We start from the raw sequence: 27278 nt of genomic DNA, 5'->3' as shown, positions 1-27278 counted from the left end.
GCTATTAAATTTGAAGAAGGAATAGAAAATTCCGCAGGAAGAACAATTTTAAAAGAATGCCTAAAAGAAAAAAATAGTGGAAAGCTGAAGATAAGAAGTGTCGAAGAAAGGGAGCAATATCTTAAAAGGTGTGGTTGTAGTCAAGAGGGTTTAAAAACATTAAAAGATAAGAGAGCTAATGTAAAAGAGATACTAAAGAAGACAGACTACGAAGTACAAAGACAAACACAGCTAGGTAAAATACAGGAATCTAGGTAAAATAGTAGGTACAAACTAGTAAATACTGGATTAAAAGCAGAATATTTGTGTAAGGTAGGAAACAAAGGAAGTCACAAACTAATAGCTAGGGCGAGATGTGGCAATTTAGAGGAAAAATCTAGATATTGGTTAGACGAAGGAAGTCAGACGTGCGCTTTATGTAAAAGAGAAAAAGGTACACTGGAACATTTAATTAGAGACTGCGAATTCATAGATAGACCAAATTTAGAAATTGAAGAAATGTTAAATGGTAGGGCAGGCAATAAGAATGTGTGTAATTGGTTAAGACTTTTGGAAAAGCGAAAAGAGGATGTAATTAACTCTAGATAAGTAGAGAAATGTATAATATGAGTGTATAGAGAACCATTATTGTTACTATTAATCCATATAGAGATTCTATATTGTTTTAGTTGTCAAAAAAAAATCCTTGAATGCAAGAGTGGATGGATAAGAAAAAGAAATGTAAACAAAGTCCAATTTTTTAAGGCAGTTGGGCTGAAAAATAAATAAATATCTATCTATCTAATAAATCAGTTGAAATTTTGATAAAAAAGATTACTTTTTAAGAAAATAGTTGAATTTAGATTAATTATAGAATAAAAATACATTTTTTTCAAATAAAAATAATTAGCTTTCAATCAAAAAGGATCAATTTTGAACCAAAGAAGAGGACTTTTTAACAAAACAGTTGAATTTTGAAACAAATAATAGAATTTTTAACCAAGATATGAATTTTTAGGCAAAAGGTGATATTTTTTTTTAGTAAATAGTTGAATTTTCCACCCAAAAAGACGATTTTTTAAGTAAAAGAGAATTTTAAATCCAAAAAGTATCAATTTTCGACAAAAAATATGACTTTTTAACAAAATAGTTGAATTCAGGTTAATTCTCAAAAAGAAATATACTTTTTTTGTTTTTTTGATAAAAAGAACTAACTTTGAATCGAAATAGATTTTTTGAACCAAGAGATTAATTTTAAACAAAAAAGGGTGACTTTTTAAGAACCCAGTTCAATTTTCAGTAAAATAAATGAACTTTCAAACAATTTGTAGAATTTTGAACTAAACGCCAAAAATATAATAGTAGACTTTTCAATAAAAATGGTTAACTTTCAAATATAAAAGGTGAATTTTCAACAACCAAATAAAAAAAGATACTTTAATTTTCAATAAAATAGTTTAATCTTTAACTAAATAGTAGAATTTGTAACCAAAAAGTAGAATTTTGAACCAAACAAATGATTCATTAAAAATTCCACTCCTTGGTTGAAAGTTGAACGAATTTTTTTTTAATTCATTTTTGTTATTTTTTAAGATTCATAATTTTAGTTGAAAGTTCGTATTTTTTTTTTATATAAAAAATTTAATTAGAAATTCTTTTTGTTGTAAAAAAGCTTTTTTAAACTGCAAGTTCAAATATTTTGTTTAAAACGTCAACTGATTAATTGTAAATTCACTTTTTTGTTGTTATTTCATGTTCTCGGTTTTAAAATTAAATTGTTGCATAGAGAATTAGGTTTTTTTGGTTAAAAATTCAACAAATTGGTATAAAATTAAACTGTTTTGCAAAAAATTCGTTTTTGTTTTTACTGAAAATTCATTTTCAACGAATATTCATCTACTCCACTTTTGGTTAAAAATTGAACATTTTGGTTAAAAAATTCTGTTTTTTTTTTTTTTTTTTGAAAATTCGTCTTTTTTTGGTAGAAAATCAAATTTTTTGGTCAAAATCAAGTCATGTTGAAAATACATAATTTTGTTCAAATCTGTTTTTTATTTTTAATCAAAATTTTGTTGTGGAAATATCTACTATAACATTTCTTGATAAACATTAATCTTTTTTGTCGAAAATTCAACAATATGCTTAACATTATTTTTATTCTTGACTGAAAAATTTTTCTGGGTAGAAAATTCATTTTTTGGCACAACATTTTTTTTGTTTGTTAAAAATGCAACTATTAGTCGAAGATTTATCTATTGTGGTTGAGGATTAAACTATTTTGTTCAAAATTACAAAATTTGGTACAAAATTTGGCAAAAAATTCAACTTTTTCGTAGAAAATTCGTTTTTATTGTTGTTTTAATTGGAAATTAATTTTTCACAATAGAAATTCATCTGCATAATTTTCTGGTAAAAAATTGAACTTTTATGGTTTAAAAATGCAGACTATTCATCTTTTTTGCTTGAAAATTCAACGATTTGGTGACGGTTCTAACCAGGTGGTAAACAATTAAATGATTTGTAATCGTCAGCCCCGAAATCGGGGCTATAGAAGAGTTTTACTGTACTTTATTTTTCCAGGTGGCCGTTTTAATCAAAGAAAAAAACTTTTGGTCATCTCCCGGTTTACAACAAATTACAACTTGTTTGTTTGTCTTATTTAACATTTGTTTATCACCTATTTGTCACCTATTTTAGAAAAAAATGTCATATATTAACCTTTTTTGACGACAATAGGTACTGTGATGACTGCTATTTCTTTAGTCTTTATTCAGAAATATTTTTGTTTTTCGTTAGTTGGCTAAAATTATATCTCCATCTCAACGAATTATAACCTAAGGGAAAATTTTGTACATTTTTTTAATGAGTTTATTATGAATTAGCAAAGTAATTGAATTTTCAACGAAAAAAGATAAATTCTCGACAAAAAATGTACTAGTTGATATTTTAACCAAGAAAAGATGATGAGCCAAGAAAGACGAATTTCGGACATAATAGTTGATTCTTCAACCAAAATAGATCATTTTCAACCAAGCAATTGCATTTTAACCAATTAATTAAATTTCTAACAAAGAATATTAATTTTTTACAAAAAGTTAAATAAAAAAACACATGAATTTTCAACTAAAAAAGATTAATTTTCTACCAAATATGAATCGTTTGACTTTACGTTTAAAAAACTAATTTTCCACTTTAAAAACGAATTTTCAACAAAATAATCAATTTTTCAAATAAAGTGATGAATCTTTAACTCGTGTAGTTGAATTTTCAATTTAAAAGATGAATTTGCTGGAGTTTATTTTCTGTTAATAAGATTAATTTTTTACCAAAAAAGACGTATTTTGTATCAAAATTCATAAATTTTCAACTAAGAAAAAAATAAATTATCAACAAAAAAATTAAATAGTTAAATTTTCAGTGAAAAGAACTTAATTTTCTACTAAATTTGTGTATCTTTAACTGAAATAGTTGAATTCTCAACTAAAAAAAAACATCAATTTCAACCAAAAATTGGAGCAATTAAATTTTTCATGGAAAGTTTATTTTCAATAAAAAGTCGAATTTTAAACAAAAATGTTGAATTTTCAACAAAAAGTTAATTTTGAACCATACGGTTGAATTATTAACCAAAAATGGTGACATTTCTATAGAAAAAATGAATTTTCAAACTAAAAAGATAAACCTTTAAAAAATGGCTGATTGTTTAACCAAAAGAGTTCGATTTTCTTATTGGATTCTATTAACTTATTTTACATTTAAGTGAAAAAATGAGAAAAAGAGGCGAATAGGAGAAAGAATGTGAAGCCTGATATAAATAAATAAGAATTTTCATAATTTACAGTCTAAAGAATAAGATATTAAACAAACATTGATGTTTATTTTTAATACTTCTATGTAAAATATTCGGTTACAGTACTGGAAATTTTGCGGACAACATATAAATTTAATATGTCAACAATATTATTACACTATTCTCTTTTATTTTTTAACCTTGAAAACCTGGATATCTCCTTCATTTTTTCACAAGAACCTTGAATTAATTTTTTTTCGTTTAAAACTGTTACTTTATTGAAATGCGAAAAGTAATTTAAATCTTTCATTCTATTATGATAGAAAAATCGCGTTTAGAAGAAAACTTGCTAATAAAATACTTTTTGTTTATCATGATGTAATTTATCGTTTGTTCGTTAGAGAATAAATAGAGATTTCAGGACACTTTTTCCAGACTGTACTAATTATTTTATAGATTGCAATGGACAGACTGTAATATTGTGAAAATTCTAAAAGTATTTTATTTCGTCTCCGCTACTATGTAATGTTAAAGTATAAATTTTTTGGTGATAATCAACTTACAAATTATAAAACTTATTAGTTGAAAATATCGATATATTTGAAAAATGGTACACTACAACTTAAAACCATTTTCCCAAAGATTTCGAACATTTCATAAAGATTGCAAGGATTTTACAGATTTGAAATTTGTGCGTACAGCAGATTAAAACAATTCCACAAAGATTTCGAGCATTTCCAAATATTTTTAACGTTACCAAAATTTTTAATGATTTTAAAAGGGTTAAATTAAATTATATTGATTGGGAATGGTTAACTACGATGGTAGAAAGAATAGGCACGATTTTAAAGATGCATTTTAATTTGTGCATAAAAGTGTTTTAACCATTTTTTCGTAGAGTTTAAAGTATTTATTGGATAACAAAGTTTTTTAGATGGAATTCACATACTAAACAGTGAAAACCCACACTTTTTGACAGAAATATTTTTCTAAAAAAAAAAAAAAAACAATTATTGTTCTCGTTATTGTGATTTTCGAAAGATTATAAACTTAAATGGACTTATTATGAAGCAAAAATGAACTCAAAGTAAATTTTTATTAATTTATACATGAAATATTTACTACTTAAAAATTTGTTGCTACATACATTAATTAAAGTTTATTTAAGCTTACAGTGCATTGAAACTCACATGAAACAATGAAATAATTGTATTTTTTTTAAAAACCATTTCACAAAAATGTTTAAAATTGTACCTACTCTTTCTAGTTCTATTTTTCGGCACGATGTGGCGAAATGGTAGACCACCATTCCCAATAAACTTTCAACCAATTTTACACAGATTATAATAATATTTTAAATACTTCAAATAAATGCCAATATCTCACAAGCATTTTAAAGGTTTAATAAAATTTTCATAAAAATTTCAAAACAATACAAGAATTCCACACCAAATTTCAAATATTTCAATGATTTCAAACGAACAACAAAGATTTCACGGGCAAAGGTTAAAGAAAGTTTTTGCTAATAAATGAACAATTTCATACAAATTTAAAAAAAAATATAAAGATTTTAAGTATTTCAAATATTTTACAAAAATTTACAAAGATTCCAAAATATTACACAGAAATTTTAAGACTTCACAATGATGTTAAGTACTTGAGAGTTCGAATAATTCACAAAGATTTCAAAGAGGACTTATGTTCGCAAAAAATTGATAATTTGTTTATTTATGATTCTTTCATATAAAAAATTTTTATCCAATAAAAAATGAAATGGCTCGTTTTTTACATCTATAATAAACGGTTATTTCATTATTTGTTATAAAAAAGATACATGGAAAAGACCTAGAAATTCGTTTCTAAGAATCGCTGAACACTGTGTTACATTATTTTTTTTAATGAATCCGAGGGCTCAATATTTTTAGTATTTTCATTTATTTTTGAGAAAATAATGAAGGACGGTTTTTGTTTTGTTTTTAGTGTTGCAAAAGGCTGGTAAACACATGGAACACACGTTGATAGGTGCATACGTTGTACTTCTACTAGGCTACTTAGTTATGGATAATAAGGTAAATATCGACTTTTATGGTTTTTAAAAAATGTTTTTTTTTCTTTTTTTTATCATAAAACTTTTTTTTATATTTCAGGATTACGAAGCCCTGGTTAGGAGTTTTCTCCCCGACAATAATTTCGGTACCATGGTGGCTGTTCTCCAAAAGTTCTTCAATTTTATGCAATTGACGGCATCGGTAAGAATTATACTGCATTACATTCTTAAGAGTTGCCTTTATTTCATTTTTTTCGATGTTCAGATAATTATTTTCGTAATCATTGATAAAAATCTTCCACCAAATTAACAGAAAACAATTCTAACTAAATAGAAAAAATTCATCGAAACTTTTAAAAAAGTGACAATGAAACGTAAAATAAATGGAGATAACTTTTATAATTGTTAACCAAAAACGTTCAAAATAAAAAATTTCTAAATTAAACGTTTAAAACTGCTTTATTTAAAAACTACAAATTTCAACAATTTAACATTTAATTGTAAAGTTAAATAAAGTTTAAATAGAAGGTTTTCAAGTTGTAGAGTTTCCATCTAGACTTTAAATTATGATTTTAGTGTTATTTCAGAATTATTCCTTAAGATCCCTTTTTACGTTTAAAGGATTTCAAATTTGATTCATTCTTATTGCAAGATCTTTTAATCGCGCGAGGGAAAATTTAGAAATTCGCCTATAAAGTGAGCCCAAAACATTTTTTATATATTTACATTTACTACATTGATTACCACTAGGTGCATTTTTTATTTCCAACACTTTCCTTTCGAGATTTGCAATTTTAATAAATTATTCTGAAATTATTTCGTTTTTGAATTTTAGGTGAAACTAAAATGATTTACATATTTAAAAAATGTTTAATGCAATTTTATAATCTTCAGGGATTGAAAGCAAATTTGTTAAATTTTAACGGGGAATATCTTAAATGATCTCGGTTCTAAAATTTCAGTTTCGAATTAATTAATTGATTTATTAATAGACTGGGAATGTCTAAAATTGTTCAAATAAGACGTCTTTCAATTATGAAGGCTTTTTTTAATTTAGTTTCAATTTAGAATTATCCCTTGTATAATCATTTTCACATTAAAATTATATAACTTTGAATCTTTGAAACTAAAATTATTCATTTTGAACCCGTAGAATTAAAAATTATTGTTCAATTTCAAATGCTTTTAATTCAGTTTAAGAATTAAAAAAATATATAATTCTCATTTTTTTATTAACATCTATAAACATAAACCTTGAAATAATGATATTAAAGTAAATTAATAAATTAAACTATTATTACTGTTTCGCCGTTTTCTAAAATTCGCATTGCTCTGAAGAGATATTCAAAAATAATGATAGTTCCTTCACTTTAATTCCTTTTTTCAGTTTGGTCCGATATGAGCTACTACTTTTTATTTCTTTATAGTTTTAAATTTTTCTACGAAATTTTTTGAAATAAAAAAACATCGAAACATTCTCAATCGATGTAGCCAACATCGAAATGTTGTTAGATTTTTGTAAATGATGTTTGATTGAGATTTAAAGATAAATAAAATTAGAAAATAGGAAAGTAAAAAGAAGGAAGGAAATTTTCAGGTTGCCTTTTTTTCGTTCTTCTTTAAAAAAAAAATTATTTTTTTTAATCGTTGGATTCTTGTTTTATTTATTTTGTTATTTTAAAGAATATCGTAGTAAAATTTTAAGATTGGGTGCAAAGTAGAAATTAATTTTGATTGATTCTCAATTTAATTTATTAATTTTGAAATTTTTTAGCAACATTTTTTTTACAAAAAACGTAAAATTTCTTCCAAATTTTTGGTATTCGAAATTTGTTGGCAGCATGTTTTAACATTTATAGAGTATCAATATGGTGAAAGACGTCAGTTTTAAGGGTATAATTTATCTCGAAGTTTTTTAAAAATATTTAAATTAAAGTTGTTTTTAAATTAATGAAATCGCTCAATTCTGAAAAATAGTAAGGAATTACATTTTTGGTATAAAACAATCCATATATAAATAAATTAAAATACGTAAAAGAACCGTTGTTAATCGTTATCGTATTTTTTTTTAATACAAAAATTTTAATTTACTGAATGAGTTTGTTGAATTATTGTTTTAAACATTGTTTTTTTGTTCGCAAATGATATTTTTGCAATTTAATCCCTTCATATTTTCCAGGTTTAAATAATTTTATTGATAAAAAATGGTTAATGTACTAAAAATAATAAGTAGAATTAGGGCTTATGGTATAGGAAATCATTGTCAATGATGGTATTATTGAAAACATAAATTATTCTTGATTGTGCGAACTACTTTAAACATAAAAAAATTGTCGATTCAACAAATGTAATTGTTTATTTGACATTTTTTATATCGCGCCGTGAATGAATTATATGATCAGATGAAGTAGATGTTCAGAAATGATTTTTTTTTTAACTTTTATAAGTTCCCTACTGCGGTTCCATTGGATATATAATTTGCCAAATTCGAAATAAAATTGAATGTTTAACTTTTAAAACCGAAGAAAATTGATAAAAGAATTTTCAATAGAATAAAATTCATTTGCTCAAAATTCAAGAAAATGTATAATTTAATTTCCAACCGTAGAAAACTCAACTGTTGAAAATTGAAGAAAGTTGATCATTGAATTCCCAATAGTTGTAAATTCTATGGTAGAAAATTAAATTTTCAACATTTGAAATTTCGATTTTTGAAAATTGGTCACATCATTTTCAACAATAGAAAATTGGAAAAAATTTAAATTTCAACAGTAGAAAATTAAACTGTTGAAAAGTGAAGATGATTGATTATTCAATTTTTAACAGTAGATAATTAAACTGTTGAAAATTGATCATTAAACTATAAATAGATTAAAATTCAATTGTTGGAAATTGAAGAAAATCCATCACTTGATTTTCAACAGAAAAAATTTAAGAAAATTGATCATTAAATTTTTAGCCGCCGAAAATCTATTATTGAAAATTGAATTTCTATTTGTTGCGAACTGAAGAAAATTGATGGTTGAAATTACTATAGATCAAAATTAAATCGTTGATAATTGAAAAAAATTGTATTTTCATCTGTTGATACTCAAAGAAAATTGAAAATGGAATTTTCAACTATTAAAAATGGAAGAAAATTGTTCATTGAATTTTCAACATTTGAAATTTCGATTGTTGAAAATTGAAGGCAATTTTGATTTAAACTGTTGAAAACTAAAGAAAATAGATATGAAATTGAATTTTCAATAGATGAAAATTCATTTGTTGAAAATTGAAGAAAATTCAATTTTAACTGTTGAAAACTGAAGAAAATACATAAATGAATTTTCAATACATGAAATTTCAATGTTTGAAAATTGAAGATAATTGATCGTTTAATTTTCAACAGTAGAATATTAAACTATTGACAATTAAATAAATATGATCGTCAAATCTTCAATAGATGAAATTTTAATGTTTGAAAATTGATCATTTAATTTTCAACAGTAGAAAATTAAACTATGCACAATAAAATAAAATTGATCAATTTTCAATAGATGAAATTTTAATGTCTGCAAATTGAAAATAATTCATCATTTAACTTTGAACATTAGAGAATTAAACTGTTGAAAATTGAAGAAAATTGATAATTGAATTTTAAATAAATGAAAATTGAAGAAAATCCATCACTTAATTTTCAGTAGTAAAAAATTGAAGAGGATTGATCTTGAAATTTTTGATAGATGAAAATTCTATTGTGGAAAATTGAACAAAATTTTATTTTCAGCTGTTGAAACTTAAAGAAAATTGAATTTTCAACAATTAAAAATGTAAGAAAATTGATATTTGGATTTTCAACTAATGAAAAATGAATACAACTGATAATTGAATTTTTTAAATTTGACATTACGATTGTTAAAAATTGAAAAAATTTAATTCTAACTGTTGAAAACTAAAGAAAATAGGTATGAAATTTAATTTTCAATGGATGGAAATTAAGTGATTCAAAATTGAAGAAAATTTAATTTTAACTGTTGGTAACTAAAGAAAATATATAAATGAATTTTCAACAGTAGAAAATTATATTGTCCACAATTAAAGAAAATTGATCCTCGAATTTTCAATAGATGAAATTTTAATGTTTGAAAATTAAAAATAATTCATCATTTAACTTTGAACAGTAGAGAATTAAAGTGTTGAAAATTGAAGAAAATTGATACTTGGATTTTAAATAGATGGAAATTGAAGAAAATTCATCACATGATTTGCAATAGTAGAAAATTGAATTACCAACTGTTGACAATTAAAGAAAATTGATCGTCGAATTTTCAATAGACGAAATTTTAATATTTGAAAATTGAAAATAATTCACCATTTAGCTTTGAACAGTAGAGAATTAAATTGTTGAAAATTGAAGAAAATTGATCATTGAATTTTAAATAAATGAAAATTGAAGAAAATCCATCACTTAATTTTCAGTAGTAGAAAATTGAAGAAAATTTATCATTACATTTTTAATATATACGAATTCTATTGTGGAAAATTTAAAAAAATTGTATTTTCGGCTGTTGAAACTTAATGAAGATTGAATTTTCAACAATTAAAAATGGAAGAAAATTGATCATTGAATTTTCAATTATTGAAAAATGAATAAAACTGATAATTGAATTTAAAAATTTGAAATTTCGATTGTTAAAAATTGAAAATATTTTATATTAACTGTTGTTAACTAAAGAAAATATATAAATGAATTTTCAACAGTAGAAAAGTCTATTGTTGACAATTAAAGAAAATTGATCATCGAATGTTCAATAGATGAAATTTTAATGTTTGAAAATTGAAAATAATTCATCATTTAGCTTTAAACTGTTGAAAATTGAAGAAAATTGATACTTGAATTTTAAACAGATGGAAATTGAAGAAAATTCGTGTCATGATTTCCAATAGTAGAAAATTGAATTATCAACTGTTGACAATTAAAGAAAATTGATCGTCGAATTTTCAATAGATGAAATTTTAATGTTTAAAAATTGAAAATAATTCACCATTTAACTTTGAACAGTTGAGAATTAAATTGTTGAAAATTGAAGAAAATTGATAATTTAATTTTAAATAAATGGAAATTGAAGAAAATCCATCACTTAATTTTCAGTAGTAGAAAATTGATCTTGAAATTTTTAATAGAGGAAAATTCTATTGTGGAAAATTTAAAAAAAGATTGTATTTTCAGCTGTTGAAACTTAAAGAAAATTGAATTTTCAACAATTAAAAATGGAAGAAAATTGATAATTGAATTTTCAATTATTGAAAGATGAATAAAACTGATAATTGAATTTAAAAATTTGAAATTTCGATTGTTAAAAATTGAAAATATATTATTTTAACTGTTGGTAACTAAAGAAAATATATAAATGAATTTTCAACAGTAGAAAATTCTGTTGTCGACAATTAAAGAAAATTGATCGTCGAATTTTCAATAGATGAAATTTTAATGTCTGCAAATTGAAAATAATTCATCATTTAACTTTAAACAGTAGAGAATTAATTAAACTGTTGAAAATTGAAGAAAATTGACAATTCAATTTTAAATAGATGGAAATTGAAGAAAATTCATCACATGATTTCCAATAGTAGAAGATTGAATTATTAACTGTTGACAATTAAAAAAAATTGATCGTAGAATTTTCAATAGATGAAATTTTAATGTTTGAAAATTGAAAATAATTCACCATTTAACTTTGACCAGTACAGAATTTAACTGTTGAAAAATGAACGGAAACTGACACATTAAATTTTCAGTAGGTGAAATTTCAATGTTTGAAAATTGAAGAAAATTGTCCATTGAATTTTCAACATTTGCAAATTCTATGGTTTAAAAGTAAATTTTTATCTGTTGAAAACTGAAGAAAATTGATAAATTAAATGACAATATATGAAAGTTTAATTGTTGAAAATTGAATTTTCAATAGTTTAATATTTAATGAACAACGAGCATGAGAATTTAATAAATAAACATTTTAATCTATGAAACAAAAATTTTGATAAAAGTCGATTTTTTCGAAAACGGGTCACTACTGGCAAATAGTGTTTCGAAAAATTAATATTCATCCAATGGACTCTTAATTGAGAATTTATGAGATTAAAAAAAAAAACTAATCATTTCCTTGTAACTAGATCCAATTCGTCAAAACAAATTCTTTAATGGCAGAAGTAATTAAAACATAATTTAAAATTATTTAAAAATTCAACATTTTTTATAAAAAAGATTTTCCTTTTTTTCTGCTTCTTTTGCACTGTGCTCCGGAAAAGTCCTGTATCCAATTCCGGGATGAATAAAACTTGAGTTGAAAAACCTAATTGATCGAATTTAATAAATTTAAATTTGATGATTTTCAGAATGAAGTAAGCAGCTGTGGCATAGCTGCAACCGAAAAAGTAATAAAGTTCCTAAAAATGTCCGATGCGAGGATCGAGGAAGAAAAAAATGCATTACCACTTCCGGCACTCGAAGATTCAAACGTGATGCTAGACTTGAGCTTGTCTTGATCCCAGTAAACGTCCCAGTATCACGAGTATCTTTAGAAGAGCAATCGTTGATTTCGAGACGTGCGACAGACAGCCAAAGCAGCGACGCGACGTGTGTCCAAGTGACGACAGAATTTCATTTTTTTTTTTTTTTATTTTATACTGTGGTTGGACCTCTTTTACTTTGATTCGCATATTTTGATATATATTTATTCCTTATATAATTTATTGCTGTATTCTTATTTTTTTCATCGCTACGTCATCGTACGGATTTTATTTCCCCACTGCAGCAGACTTAAATATTAAGGATGATAATAAAGAGTCGTTACTTAAGTACGAAAATATAGGCGATATGTGCGTGACAGGACCAGCTCTTGTAAGTACGAAAGGCAGGGCACTTATTGAAAAAGATCTTTTATTAGTGTTAATAAGATATATAAATATATATCTCGCGGGTCAATCAACTCTTATTGTCCAATTTTACACCACAGTAAATTGTGAATACTTTTGACCATTTTTCTTGCCACGATCATTGTTTATTCCCTCCTGATATTTTTTTTTTACTCGTCGTATGCTCCGCGAATTAATTCTACAGCGAATGCTTTTCATCTCAATTCTTTTACGAATGTGTATACTCTGTTCTTAGAAGTATTAGTTGATTGACAATGCAAGGGTCGAGCGTGGGCCATTGAATATCCAATATAGTGTTTATGCTGCGTAAGTTTATTTTAATATTAAACTAAAGTTAATACTATAAGCCTTGTAAATGTAAATTTATAAATTATAATTGTATCTTACATTTGAGTCCGTCGAATTTTTATTCTCGCATCCACTCTTTCGACAGACTTACTTCCCAAGGCTCTCTTCTCTTCTCTTATTTTCTTTTATTTTATAACGCGAAAATAAAGAATAAAATATAAAATAAAACGATTTGAATAGAACTATTTAAGGGACTTTTGAATCGAATTTCAGGTCGAAAAAAAAACCGATTCTTCTTCTTTGTTTTTGGCTTTTTGTATCAATCGGAAGGCCATGAAATAGCCAAAAATTTATTAAATAAAAAAAAGCTTTTTTTTTTATACAAATTAATGATGAAAATGGTTAGAAAAGAAAAAATTTCATATTTTAAATACGGTTAGTGTTACATGCGTAGATTTAATTGTCACCAATATAACATTATTTTATACTGAAAGGAACATTTCAAAGTACGTGTTTTTATAATTTTATCTATTTTTTTACAACGAATACGAAAAAATTTATAACAAAAAAATTCAATTTTCAAGCAAGAAGAACAAAATATTGGAAGTTTTAACGAAACAGGGTAAATTTTCAATTTAAAAAAAAAAGAATTTTCAAGACAATTGTTTAGTATACAATCTTTAATTTAAAAAAGAAAGAAAAAATTAAACCAAAAATGAAATAATTACATTTTAAGATAAATAAACTGAATTTTTAACAAATTAGTATAATTATTAGTAAAAAAAAATTAATTTTCAAACAAGAAAAATAATTTTCCACCGAAAAATCGCATTTTTAAGTTACAAACAATACAATTTTTAACTCTAAATTAAAAATTCAAGAAATTTAAATTAGACTGAAATAAAATTCAAAATTCTTTTTCAATAATAGATCAAATTAATTTGAATTTCCAGCAAAAGAAAAAATAACGAATTTTCAACCAGAGGTGAATCTTCAACAAACAAATTAATTTTCAACAAGTAGTTAAATTTTCAAAGAAAAAGAAGAAACTTAAATCGATAAAATAAATTTTAACACAATATTTCAACTTGCAACCAAGAACTTGAATTTTTAGCCAAAAAACATTTGAATTTTTAATCAAATAATGAGATCCCACCAAACAGATTTTTCATTCAAGAAAGAAAAGAAAATTCAACCAAATTGTCGAATTTTAAAGCCGAAAAGAAGATTTTTTCCCAAAACTGTTGGATTTTAACCTGAAAATGAGGTACTTTTTTTTAGCTTTCCTACATTTTTTAAAAATTTATTTCTTTGGTTGACTTTTTGGTAGAAAACTATTCCCCCGGTTTGAAAATTAATTAATTTTTATTGAAAATTTCACTTTTTTGTTGAAAATTCGTTTTCTTTTTGTTGTTGAAAATTAATTTTTAAACTAAAAATATAACTTTCCAGGTTCATTTTACACGAATTTTCAACAAAATTGTTACATTTCAATTATAAAAAAAATGAAACATTTTAACCAAAAAACGGAATAGTTAAATTTTCAGATAAATAAACTGAATTTTTAACAAAATAGTTTAATTTTCAAACAAAAATATGAATTTTAAAACTAAAATAATTTTTCACTAAACAGTCGAATTTTCAAATTACAAAAGATACACTTTTTAAATATAAATTTAAAACTCAAGAATTTTAAATTAGCTTCAATTCAAATTCGTTATTAAATAATAAATAAAATAAATCTATATAAATCTCCAGTTTCAAGCACAGATGAATCTTCAAGAAAAAATTAATTTTCCATCATACAGAAGAAACTTCAACCAATAAAATAATTTTTTGAAACAATATTTCATCTTTCAATTAAGTAGTTGAATTTTCGACCGTTGAATCTCTACTAAAAAGATTTTTCTGCAAAACATTTTTGTAAATTTTTTTAAAAATTCATTTCTTGGGTTGACTTTTTGGTGGAAAATTATTCCCTTTGTTTGAAAATGTATTAGTTTTTATTGAATTTTTGTTCAAATTAATTTTTTAACTAAAAAGTTAACTTTTCCACATATAGATTATTTTAATTTCTTTTTTATCTGAAAATTTTCCATTTCTATTTGAAATTTTTATTTAGTTTAAAATTGACCAATTCTGTTAGAAATGAGTTAATTTTTCTTTTTAATTGAAATTTTACTTTTTTTAGTTGAAATTTTTAATATTTTATTGAAAATTCATGTATTTTGTGAAGTTCTTGATTTCCCAGTAGAAAATTAATCTTATTTGAAAATCTTCATATTTTTTGTTAAAAATTGCTTTATTTAATTGTTTGTTAAAAATTTATCTTCATTTTATGAAAATTCAACAATTCGGGTGTAAAAAATAGAGAAAGTTATTAAAAGACGCCCTCTGAAATATAAAAACATTAAATTTTTTTCTTTTCAATCTGCATCACTGAATTTTTAATTTGTTTCCTGAACAAACTAACCATTTTTATTATTAATCTGTATAAAAAACGCTTATTTACACTGATTAAATTTGAATTTTTACGAAACTTCAACTAGAACAATTACCGTTACATAACTGGTAAACTCCCCTATTCAATTATGAAGTTCTCAGTTTTTCGAATCAAATTGGACAATTCTAGAGTCTTTCCCATCGATTTTCAACGAGCTCTGTTTTTTTTTAACTGACACTACTAGAAATATTCTATAGATTTTCGAAATGCCAAATTTGAATCGAAAATCTACGCGTGTCTATGCCAAATTCAAATAGTCTGAATCGGATTTTTTTCGACCTGAACTCAGTTACATCGATTCGGAAAAAATCAACTCGATTCGAAATCCACATGCCTAGATATAATCACTTTTAAATTAAAACGAAGAAAAAACAGAAAATACAAGCACAGTGTGCATTGAAAGTACAAGAAATGCATGAAGGTGAAAAAATGTGAGTCTAGTCGACTGAGGTAGGACAAAAATGGCGTTTTCATCGACGAGAGAACCATGTCGTCGAATCAGAAGCGATTTTTTCTAGTGCAATACGATTGAAAACAATCCACCTCATTTTCTTCTATGTGACTCATGATCGCTTGAATCATTTGCAGTGGTTCCATTTGGATGTTGAACAGGAACTTGTTGACATTATGTGTAATAAGATGTCCAGTCTGGTCCATGTGATACGCAGATTGAAGTACAACTTCCGGCCTTTCTCTGGGGAAACCGGCAGGAACTCTAAAGTGTATGAAAAAATGGAAATCTTTTTTTTCAACCAGGACAGTCGCCCTGTTAAATTCTGCTGCATCGTACTCCATAACACATCCTCGCAATAATACCAGCAGTGATGATATAAAATCCTTTTTCTTGGTAAAACAAAGGAGAATATTTTCCATCTGAAATTATATATAATAATTTTCAAGTTTGACATCTTAGAAAATTAAAATAATCCCTAATCTGTGATTAGGATGGCCACTATTTTTTAAATATTCGTCTTCCGGTTCTCCCTTTAAATATTCGTGATTTCTCCCGGTTTATAAAAGAAATTAACTCTCTTTGCCAAACCCACAGTTTTTTACATATATTATCAATTGCGGAAGTCGATCAAAATTAGCAAACCTTTTTGCAACAAATTTTCTGTGATTGTTTAATAAAGGAAAATATAGAGATGCGTTTTATGGTGCACTAACAGTAAATGCACGCGTGCAAATCACGCATTCATGTCTCTGAATTTCCATTTACTAACATGAAAATACGCAACTTTAAAAATCCATTATTAAACGAATTTATTTAAAATTCAGAGGAATTGAAATTGTATTCTTTATAATTAAAAGCGTTCAAAATTCAATAATTAACGATTGAAAACTTTTAAATTTTAAAACTAAATTGAATCTTTCAAAGGCAAAGCTTCTAAAATTCTAGAATTTTAAATTGTTATTAAATAATAAAATTATGAGTTAACATTAAAGCTGATTTGACAACTGTTTCTACCATGAAAAAATGAAATGAATTATTCTTAATAAAACCTTTTGAAATAAATAGTAATTTTAAATTGGAAACATTAAAAATTTTAAAAAGTCTACGATCGAACGTTGAAATTTAAACAAATGCGAACTACATTTTAAATCTGAAAAAATAGTCACCAAAAATTGTGATATTACAACTTATTTATACTCAAACTATAAAATTTCAACTGTTTGAAGTAAATTTAAATCGCTTAAAAATTAATAATTTTTAAATTGTTAATAGTACTTTCCAAAATTAAATATTTTTCAATTTGAAATTACTTATTCGTTTAAATCTTCAAATAAAAATCGGACAATTTAAAAATCTTACATTAAAAATTAAAAATTAAGACAAAGAATACAAAACAATAAAATTATAGAAATTTTAAAGACGATAAATATATTATTAATCAGTATTTCATATCATGCAGTATCAGGTAACATTTAAAACGACTGAATAGATTTTTCTTACTAAAATATGTGATTCTGACAATTAAATACTTTCTAGTTGACAACTGACGCCGCAAGTTTGCTTGTTTACAAAGCCTGGTAGCGCCAAGCCACTTTATTGAAATACGGAAAAATTTTCCAGTTATGGGTCATCCATAAACATTTTTTACGATTTGTTACGGTAATGTACGTAATTTTTGCAAATTCGCAAAACTTTCTCCTGAAGATTGTCTTTTTAGTTATAAATTTTATTATTTGGTCGAAAATTTAACAATTTTCTTTAAAATACATCCTTTTTTGTTGCAAAGTTAACTGTTTTGTTAAAAATTCGGATTTTTGGGTCAAAAATTGAACTCTTTTCGTAGAACATTAACCTTTTGTTTAAAGTTCATATTTTGTTTCTGATAAGTTAACTGCAATCTTTTTTGAATGAAAACTATTTTTTCTAAAAACTTGTAATTTTGGTTTAAAATTTTATATTTTTTAGTAGAAATATTGCATCTTTCTTGGATAAAAATACAACCTTTTTGTTAAAAACTAAATTATTTCTTAGAAAATTTACTTTTCATTTAAAATTCGTATTTTTGTGTTGATAAGTAAATTAAAATCTTTTTGGATGAAAATTCAACTTTGTTTGTGAAAAATTGCTTTTTTGATAAAAAAATTTACCTGCTTCTGTAGGACTTTCATTTTTCTTGGACGATAATACAACTGTTTGGTTAAAAATTTAACAATATTGTTAAAAGGTCATACTTTTTGGTTAAAATTTCGACTATTTAGCAGGAAATTAATTTATTGTTTACAATTCTTATTTTGGTGTTAAACAGTGAACTGGAATTTTCTTTGGATAAACATTTAAATATTTTTTTCAAATTATTATTTTTTAATTTATCTGTTTTATATGAAATTTCATCTTTCTGGAATAAAAATGCAACTGTTTGGTTGAAAATTGAACTCTTTTTTGAAAGTTTTTATTTTTTATTTTAAAATTCCCTGCTTTAGCAGAAATTATATCTTTCTTGGATTAAAGTAAAACTGTTTGATAGAGAATTGAACTATTTTGTTAAAAGATCCTTAGTTTGTTGACGAAATTCGTCCATTTGGATTGAAAATGCAATGTTTTTTTGTTGAAACCTATTTTTCATTAAAAAACTCATATTTCGATCTTCAAAAGGCAACTCGAATCTTTTTTGGATAAAAATTCAAGACTTTGTGGTTTTAAATAAAAATTCATCTGTTTTAAGAGAAATTTAGTGTTTCTTTGATCATTTTTTGTTTTTCTTGTTAAGAATTCTTATTTTTGCATAGAAAATTCCATTTTTTTTCGAAGAAATTTGTTTCTTGTTTAAAAATTCATATTTTGATCGTGAAAAGTCAACTGAAATATTTTTTAACCGAAAATTCAAAACTTTTTTTTCAATTGATCTTTTTAATTTCAAAATTCATCTGTTTTAGTACAAATTAAATTTTTTTAAATGAAAATGCTACTTTTTGGTTTAAAATTATTCTTCTTTGCTGGAATATTCAAACACTTTATTTTAAAGATTTGGTTAAATCATTTAATCAAGAAATCATTTTTTTTAAGATTTGTACTTTTAGTTTGGTTAAAAATTTAACTATTGTGTTGAAAATTAATCCTTTTAATTGAAAATTCATCTCTTTGTTTAAAAGTTCAACTATTGTGTTGAAAATTAATCTTTTTTAATTGAAAATTCAACTGCTTAGGTAAAAGTTAAACTACATTGTCAAAAAAATGTTTTTTATTAAAGGTTTATTTCTTTGGTTGAAAATTTACCTGTTTAGTGGAAAAGCTTTTTTTTGTTTAAAATTAATTTTTTAATCGAAAATTTAACTTTCTCATTTTTAATATTGATCTTTTTTAGTGAGAATTCCTATTTTTTGGTAAAAAAAAATAATAATTTTTTTTGTTGAAGTTTCATTTTTTTGTTGTTGTGAAAATGCTTGATGGTCATGAAAAATTAATTTTTTGCTGAAGTCATATTTTTGTTTTAAAATTAAATTTTTACCAAATAGTTCATTTTTTACTTAATTATTGAAGTTTCAAGACAAAATGACGAATTTTCTATCCAAAATAGTTGAATTATCAAATCAACCATATGAAATTTTAATAAAAAAGTTAATTTTATAACAAAAAAGATGAATTTCAAATAAAATATAAGAACTCTCAACCCAAAATTTCAATTTTCAACTAAATTATATTAATTTGCAACAACAAAAATAGTATAATTTTAACAAAATTTACTACTAAAGAAGACGATTTTTCAATAAAATACAAGAATTCTCAACCAAAAAGTTGAAAACCTAAATTTTTAAATAAAAAGATTATTTTTCCACCAAAAAAGACGATTTTCTAATAAAATTCAAGGATTATCATCTAAAAAGTTAAAGTTTCAACTAAAACAGATACATTTTTAAAGAAAAAGATTAATTTACAACCAAGAAATACGAACTTCAAACAAAATACAAGAAATTTTAACCAAAAAGTTGAATTTTCAACTAAACTGCATTATTTTTTTTTAAAGTTAACAAAATAGTTCGGATTTAACAAAAACTTGAATTTTTGCTTAAAAAAGAACAATTTTCGAGCGAAAATAGAATAGGTAAATTTTCAATGACCAAAGTAATTTTTCAACAACAAAAAAATCAATTTTCAACAAAACAGTTCAATTTCCAACCAAAGAGATAATTAGTAGTTCGACTTTAAAACCTAGTCGTTAAACTTTAAAACAAAAGGATGAATTTTTAAACAAGAATATTAATTTTCTATCGAAAAAAAACGAATTTTTAATAACATTCAAGAATTCTTAACCAAAAATGTAAATTTTCAACTGAAAAAAAAAAGATTTTTCAAAAGAAAACATTAATTTACTAACAAAACAGACGGATTTTCAATAAAATACAATAATTCTCAATCAAAAAGTTTAAGCTTCAACTAAAAAAGATTAATTTTTAAAGAAAATATTAATTTACTACTAAAAAAGATACATTTTTAATAGAATTCAAGAATTCATAACAAAAAAGTTGAATTTTCAACTAGAAGCAGAATTTTTAAACAACAAGCTTAATTTTCTACAGAAAAGGAAACGAATTTTTGAACAAAAAAGATGAATTTTTAATCAAAGTCATGACTTCTCAACCAAAAAGTTGAAATTTGAACTAAAAAAGATGAATTTTCAAAGAAAAAGATCAATTTACTACCAAAAAAGACGAATTTTTAATCAAATTCAATAAAGCTCAACCTAAAAGTTGAATTTTCAACTAAAAACACAAATTTTTAAACAACAAGATTAATCTTCCACTAAAAACTGTCATCATCTGGAAAGGCACTAAAAAGGTACTCTTAGAATTTTTGGCTTTTTTACCTCCCCCGAAATTAACGCAGCCGTCAGTTACAAATTTTTTTTTGTAAACTATTTTAAATAAAATTAATGTAGGTATCATATCGAATTCAATATTGCTCAATCGTGTCCACAAAAAAGTGTTACGCACACACATCCGGCCAATTTCTTAGAACTTTGTATCAGACATTTTTAAATTCAGAAATGTTTGATTAAATGAGTCAAAATTTTTTCTAAAATGTTACCATTACAAAACTTCCTGTATGAAAAAGCAAAAGATATCAATTTAAATCATTTTTTTTTTTTCAAACTGTGAAACCGAACTTGCAGATTTTTCTTCTGAAAACTTGTAAAATCCCCGGTCAAGAAATAAATGCACTTTCATTTCCCGGTTTTTCCCAGTCTCAGAAAATTCCTCGGCCAGCAGCCATCCTGAATTTGTTTAATAATATATTTTTAAATTGTTCATATTTTTAATATTACGAAATAAAATAGAAAATACGATGTAACTTGTCTCATTGTATTACTAAGGGATGAATCTATTAATTGTTTTCTTACCTTTTCTTCCAAGAACTGCACGATTCTAGGTACGTAGTCAATTAACAGGCCATCGGACGGTGGAAAAGGCGGAATTTGTAGATGTTCCTGGCTGCCAAAAATTTCCTCGACACTTTTAGTGAGGAAAAGTTGGGGAACTACGTTGTACCAATCTCGCCCTGAGAATGAAATCATCAGCATAGCCGCATCGTTTGCAGAATATTTCATTCTCTGTGGTAGTTTTGAAAAGTCCATTTCAAGTCTTATAAAGAATTTTGCCTCTGCTGTTTTCGTCCCCGGGTTTAGGAGAATTACTTCCACATCATCGGCGCAAACATTTTCATTTTTAATCAGAGATTCATATTCGAATCTCAGTTTTTCAGAGGCGTGGCTTTTAAGTAAATCAATCTGAAATAAAATTTCACGATGTAATTTTTAGGGTTCTCAGGCCTCGGTCACAAATTTGAAAAAATCGTTCCAAAATATTGTCATACAATTTTTGAAGTATTAAAAATTAACTTCAATGTTTGTTTGAAATTTTATATTTTTGGCCTATAAAAGATCAAAATTTCTATTTATCGCAGGCTTCACAGTGTTCTTTTCTACAGGGCGGCCGTTTTAATCAAAGAAAAAAGTTCCCGGTTAGTTCTAGGTTTTTTTTTCAATTCGCAAACATTTTTCACAGTCAATGAAAATTAAAAAATCGAGCCAAAAAATTTGACTATTGAATTAATAAAAACTGAGCTGCGAATTACAGCTCTCAAAGTGGAAATCTTTGGTTTTAAACATTTATAAATTATAGAGTTTCAAGATTTAGATTCAGTTCCAAAAGTAAAAATCCATCTTATGCTTATTGCTCTAAATCAAAGAATCAATCAATGAATTAAAAATTTTCATATTTATATCGTTCTTTTTTTATTTCAAAATCCTGAAACATTTACATGTTGTTTTACACTTTTTTAAATTTTAGATTATTTAAACATTTTTTTTCAGAACTTCTAAACATCTTTGAACATGATTCGAATTCTTTCTAATTTATTTTTTATGCTGCCAAATTAACCAAATTTCCTTAAAATCTTACACATTCATTTTTGGTAATCTTGTCAATCTTTTTAAATATTCTCTTATAATTAATTTTTCAAAATAAAAAATCATTTTCAATTTTCCTAGGAAATGTTTTTTATTCTTCGGAAAACATTAAAAATTCTTTAAAAACTTCTAAATTTTTTGTTGAAATCTGGCAAAATCTGTATTTAAATTTCGTTTAAATTATTCTAAAACATTTCAAATTTAAAATAATTTTGAATTTTTTCAGTACTTCTAAATATCTCTTCTACTCAGTCGATTTTTGTCTAAGAATAATAGGTGTTCAATTGTTATTTATACATCAAAATTCAACAATTTAAATAACAATTTTTTTAAAATAACACAATTAAAATTGTAACAATCGACATTTAGTTTTTTTTCTAAATATTAAGTAATTGTTCTTTTTCTTAATTGAAAAATTTCAAATTGAATGGTTTAAAAATTGAATATTTTAGATAGAAATAATATTTTTAATTTAATGAAAGCCTTTAATTATCAATATAATATTTTGAAGTTATTTTAAAATTAAAAATCGTTTATAAAGTTTCAATTGGTCGTTTACATTTGTTTAATTAATAAGACTTTCCAATTGAAACAGTTTAATTTTTAACGTTCAAATCTGGACATTCTAAAATTGTGAACTGATTCCAAATCGTCTTGCAAAATCATTCATAAATTCTTTATAGAATTTTGTTATTAATTCATTATTAAATTATTATTATTGTAAAAATCTTTGACTAATTTCTATTCAAAGTTGATCAACTAAAAATATTTTTTATCAAAAATCTTTGATTTTAAACGCTTCTAAAATTTAATTACTTTTCTTTCTTTTGTGCTCTTAATTAATGATAATCCGCTATAGATTACATTATTTTTATTTTAAAATATTACATTTTTACGCATATAACCTAATATTTCGGAAAGATTTGACAAAGATTACGGATAAATTAAAAATATTTCGCGAAGGAATAAATGATCTCCCAATGATTTCACAAATCTTTCAAAAATATTTTTAAAATTTCCAAACATTAAACTTTTTTTTAAAATTATTTCCCAAATATTTCAAATGTCTCGCAAAGATTTAAATAATTTCAAAAATATTTCAAAGATTTCAGAAAGAATAAAAAAATGTCAGAATGATTTCCCAAAGATTATAAAAATGTCGAAGATTTTGGATATATTTAAATGTCACAAATATTCAATGATTTTCCAAAGATTTCAATAATTTTTACAAATTTCACCAAATATTTCACTAATATTTCGGATAAATTAAAAATATTTCGCGAAAAAAGAAATTATCTCCCAATGTTTTCACAAAGATTTCAAATGTATCTAAAATATTTAAAGAATTTCCCAAATATTATCATATATTTCACAACAATTGAATGGTTTTTTTTAAATATTTCACAAAGATTTAAAATATTTTGCAAAAATTTTTCAGAGTTGTAAAAGATTTCACAAGGAATTAAATGATTTCGCAAAGATTTTAACAATTTCAAAAATATACCAAATACTTCAAAAATATTTTCAAATGATTTCAATGGTTTCTCAACAAATCATTTTCACAAATGTTACCAAATATTTCTGAAATATTTTGAATATTTCGCAAAGATTTCACAAAACTTTCAGATAGTTTTCAAAAATTTCAAAGACATTAATGATTTCTCAAGAATTTAAACAATAATTTCAAAAAAATATTTTCAAATATTTCAAATATTTGAGAAAGATTTCAGTGATTTCCCAAAGATTTCAACTGTTTGGCAAAGATTGTAGATAGATTAAAAAGATTTCATGAAGACATAAATTATTTCAGAAAGATTTCAGGTAGATTTTGGAAAAAATTCAAACGATCTGATGTGCAGAGTGGCCGTTTTAATCGATGAAATAAATTTCCGGTCATTTCCCGGGGTTTTTCGGGTTCGCAAACATTTTTTACTGTCAATAAAATTTAAAAAATAAAACACTAAAGCTAAAAAAAATTTCCACATGAGATAAAAACTGAGCTGCAAATAAAAGGACTCAAAGTGGAGCTGCTAAATTTTGAACTTTTAAAATTAAAATTTAAAACTTTTTAATTAAAAAATGTTGTATTCAAGTACTCAATAATTTACGAGTATAAAATTGAAGGTACTAACATTTTTCAATATAAAAAAATATAAATCCACGTTACCATTTTCAATGCTCTAAATTAAAATATCAATCAATGAACTTAAAAATTTTCAAAATTATATAATTTTAAGGAATTTTAAGCTAGCTAGCTTAAGCTAAGCTTTTTTTTTAAGCTTTAAGCTAGCTATTTACATTAAATATTGAAAAATTGCACAATTTTTTTATTGAACACTTCTTAAATTAGAAATTCAATTCTTCACTTTTTAAATAGTTTAAACATCCTTGGAAAGCTTCAACATTTTATTTCAAAATCTGGAGAAATTTAGAAGTTGTTTTAAATTTGTTATAAATTAAAAATTATTTTGGAAATTTTTTCAGAACTTCAAAATATCTGTCAAAATTAATTAATTTTTTGTACAATTTTCAGAAAATCCTTCAAATTTGAAAAAATTTCTTTACAATTTGGACGTATAAATAAAAATTGAACATTTATTATTTGTAGACGAAATTCGAGTAATTTTAAGAGATATGTAGAAGTTTTGAAAAGATTCAAACTTAATGTGAAACTTGAAATGATAGCCTAACATAAAACAAAATGTAGATTTTCGCAGATTTTAAACCAAAAAATTAGATTCTTTCCAAAAATAGTTAAGGGCTTCAAAAGAAAAAAAACATTTCGTCAAGATTCAGAGGAAAATTAAAAATAATTTTTCATTCTGAAAAATTATTTTAAGATAATATTTAAAAAGTTTTTTAAAGATTTGAACAAAATTTTCAAAAAAGATTCTAGAAGATTTTAAGAAAAAAGTTTTTATAACTGCATGATAATTTTTTATCTTTTTAAAACTCCTAAGTTTCTCTTAAAATTACTCAAATTTTGTCTACAAATATTCACTTGTTAATTAAATATCAAAATTTAAAAATTTCACTTACAAATTAACCATTTTTCAAATACAAGAATTAAAATTGTAACGTTAAAAGTTTAAAGGCACTTCGAAATTTTAACGATTCCAGGCTTTCTATGTCAAACAATTCAGTTAAAGATTCTTTACTTTTAAATATATGGTTTCAATTTACTTGCCCTAAATTAAAATTCAAATATTGCTAAATATTCAATAATATTTTTTTTTTAATTAAAAGTTTCTAATTGAATGGGTTAAAAATGGAATATTTTAAATTTAATAAAATCCTTTAATGAAGAATATATTATTATGAAGTTATTTTAAATTTGAAAATAGTTTATAAACTTTCAGTCATACGTTCACATTTGTTTAATGACTAAGACTTTGAAATTGAAAACGTTTAACTTTTAACGTTAAAATATGAAAATCGTTAAATTTTGAACTGATTTAAAATCGCTTTTATTTTTTATTTGCTCAAGTCTTTAAGGAAACATTTAAAAATTCTTTAAATTAACAATGTGAGCTTAAAAATAAAAATTTTAATTACGCATTGCAAGCTAAATAATAGCATAATTGAAAAACACAAAATTTCCACTAATTATTTAAAAACTGTTTAAATCGAACATGGACAGATTTTTTTTTACAAATTTGTAAAATTCCCGATCAAAAAAAAAAATTACCAAAATTATTAAAATAATGAAAACTTGGATTTTACTACAATCAGAAGTGAATTCTCGGTTTTGAAAAATAAATTCCCAGTAATTTCCTGGTCTTTCCCAGTTTCTCGTTCAAGACGCCTCCCTGATAGTTTACAGGAAAAACAACATAGAAATTTATAAGAAATAAATAGCACTGGTGTCATGGATTACCTGATAATCTTTATAGTGTGCTAAAAGTTCTTTAAGGACGGTAAGAAGCGAATTGCTATCGAGATAATTCCAGTTTGCTAAGCTAGGAACGCATCTCATTAATGTTTCTATATCCGGATCAGCAAGAAAGTTCTCATCATTGAAAACGAAATCAGGACCCAGCTCGGGACATTCGGAATCGAAGAATATCGTCCATTTTAAAGTCTGATCAGCATAAGGCACTTCTAAATCTATGCAGTCAAATAGTTTCCCATTTTTTGAGTTCATAGAATGGATCTTTAATGGTCTTCGACATGCTCCTGTAATAATATTTCTGAAATTAAATTTAGCAGGACATATATTCACAGATATTCTCTTAACATTCATTAATGCAATATGTTTGTCAAAATTCTGCAATATTTAATAACTTACTTTTTACGGGGAATTATTTATAAATACATTTTTTTTAAACGAATGAAGATAGAAAGTTGTTTAATGGCTCTAAATGAATAAATCTCCGTAAAAAGCAAATTTTTTCAGATTTTTTATTAACGTTTTTTTGCCCTTTACAGGGTGACCGTTTTAATCAAAGAACAAAATTCCCGGCCCTTTCCCGGTTCGCAAATATTTTGCCCGGTCAATAAAATTTAAAAAAAACTAAATCTAAAGCTAAACAGTAAAAGTACAAGTAATAAAAAATAAACAACAAACTAAAGCATTCAAAGTCGAACTCTTGAATTTTTAACTTTTAAAATTGAAGTTTAAAAATTTTTAAGTTTTTAAATTTTCTATTGAATTGTGAAATAATTTACGCATATAAACTACTAACACTTTTCAACTGAATAATTTCAAGTTTAATGAATTTAAACTGCAAAATTAGTGGGACGATGGTCGTGGGAGCTAAAGCGTAGGCTTTGGACCCACTCCTTTGGCTTGCGGGTTCGATTCCCGCCTCGCACTCTGGAAGAGTCTCGGTGGCC

The 27278-nt window shown here is 24.5% G+C and overlaps 2 protein-coding genes across 3 annotated transcripts in view; one reads left to right on the top strand and one right to left on the bottom strand.

Moving 5' to 3' along the window:
* The window catches only part of LOC117177780 (protein wings apart-like), a 45257-nt gene extending 32135 nt beyond the window's left edge, over window positions 1-13122 (top strand). Inside the window, exons 10-12 of one of the 2 annotated variants that reach the window (XM_033368695.1) lie at window positions 5750-5838; window positions 5917-6018; window positions 12195-13122. In XM_033368695.1, coding sequence (XP_033224586.1) covers window positions 5750-5838; window positions 5917-6018; window positions 12195-12344 — 341 coding nt within the window. In that variant the 3' untranslated portion in view covers window positions 12345-13122. The remainder of the gene's footprint in view (window positions 1-5749; window positions 5839-5916; window positions 6019-12194) is intronic. The other variant, XM_033368696.1, reaches the window with a different exon arrangement.
* A 2310-nt stretch (window positions 13123-15432) lies between these two features.
* Window positions 15433-27278, bottom strand: part of LOC117178848 (BRISC and BRCA1-A complex member 2-like) — a 15491-nt gene continuing 3645 nt past the window's right edge. The window contains exons 2-4 of the mRNA XM_033370353.1: window positions 26320-26618; window positions 21375-21761; window positions 15433-16398 (exon numbers count right to left, since the gene is read on the bottom strand). Of these exons, the coding sequence (XP_033226244.1) occupies window positions 16024-16398; window positions 21375-21761; window positions 26320-26618 (1061 nt within the window). The 3' untranslated portion in view covers window positions 15433-16023. The remainder of the gene's footprint in view (window positions 16399-21374; window positions 21762-26319; window positions 26619-27278) is intronic.

The sequence above is a fragment of the Belonocnema kinseyi genome, chromosome 8 (genome assembly GCF_010883055.1).
Source record: "Belonocnema kinseyi isolate 2016_QV_RU_SX_M_011 chromosome 8, B_treatae_v1, whole genome shotgun sequence".
Lineage (NCBI taxonomy): Eukaryota > Metazoa > Arthropoda > Insecta > Hymenoptera > Cynipidae > Belonocnema > Belonocnema kinseyi.
This window is presented reverse-complemented; position numbering and strand designations above follow the sequence as displayed.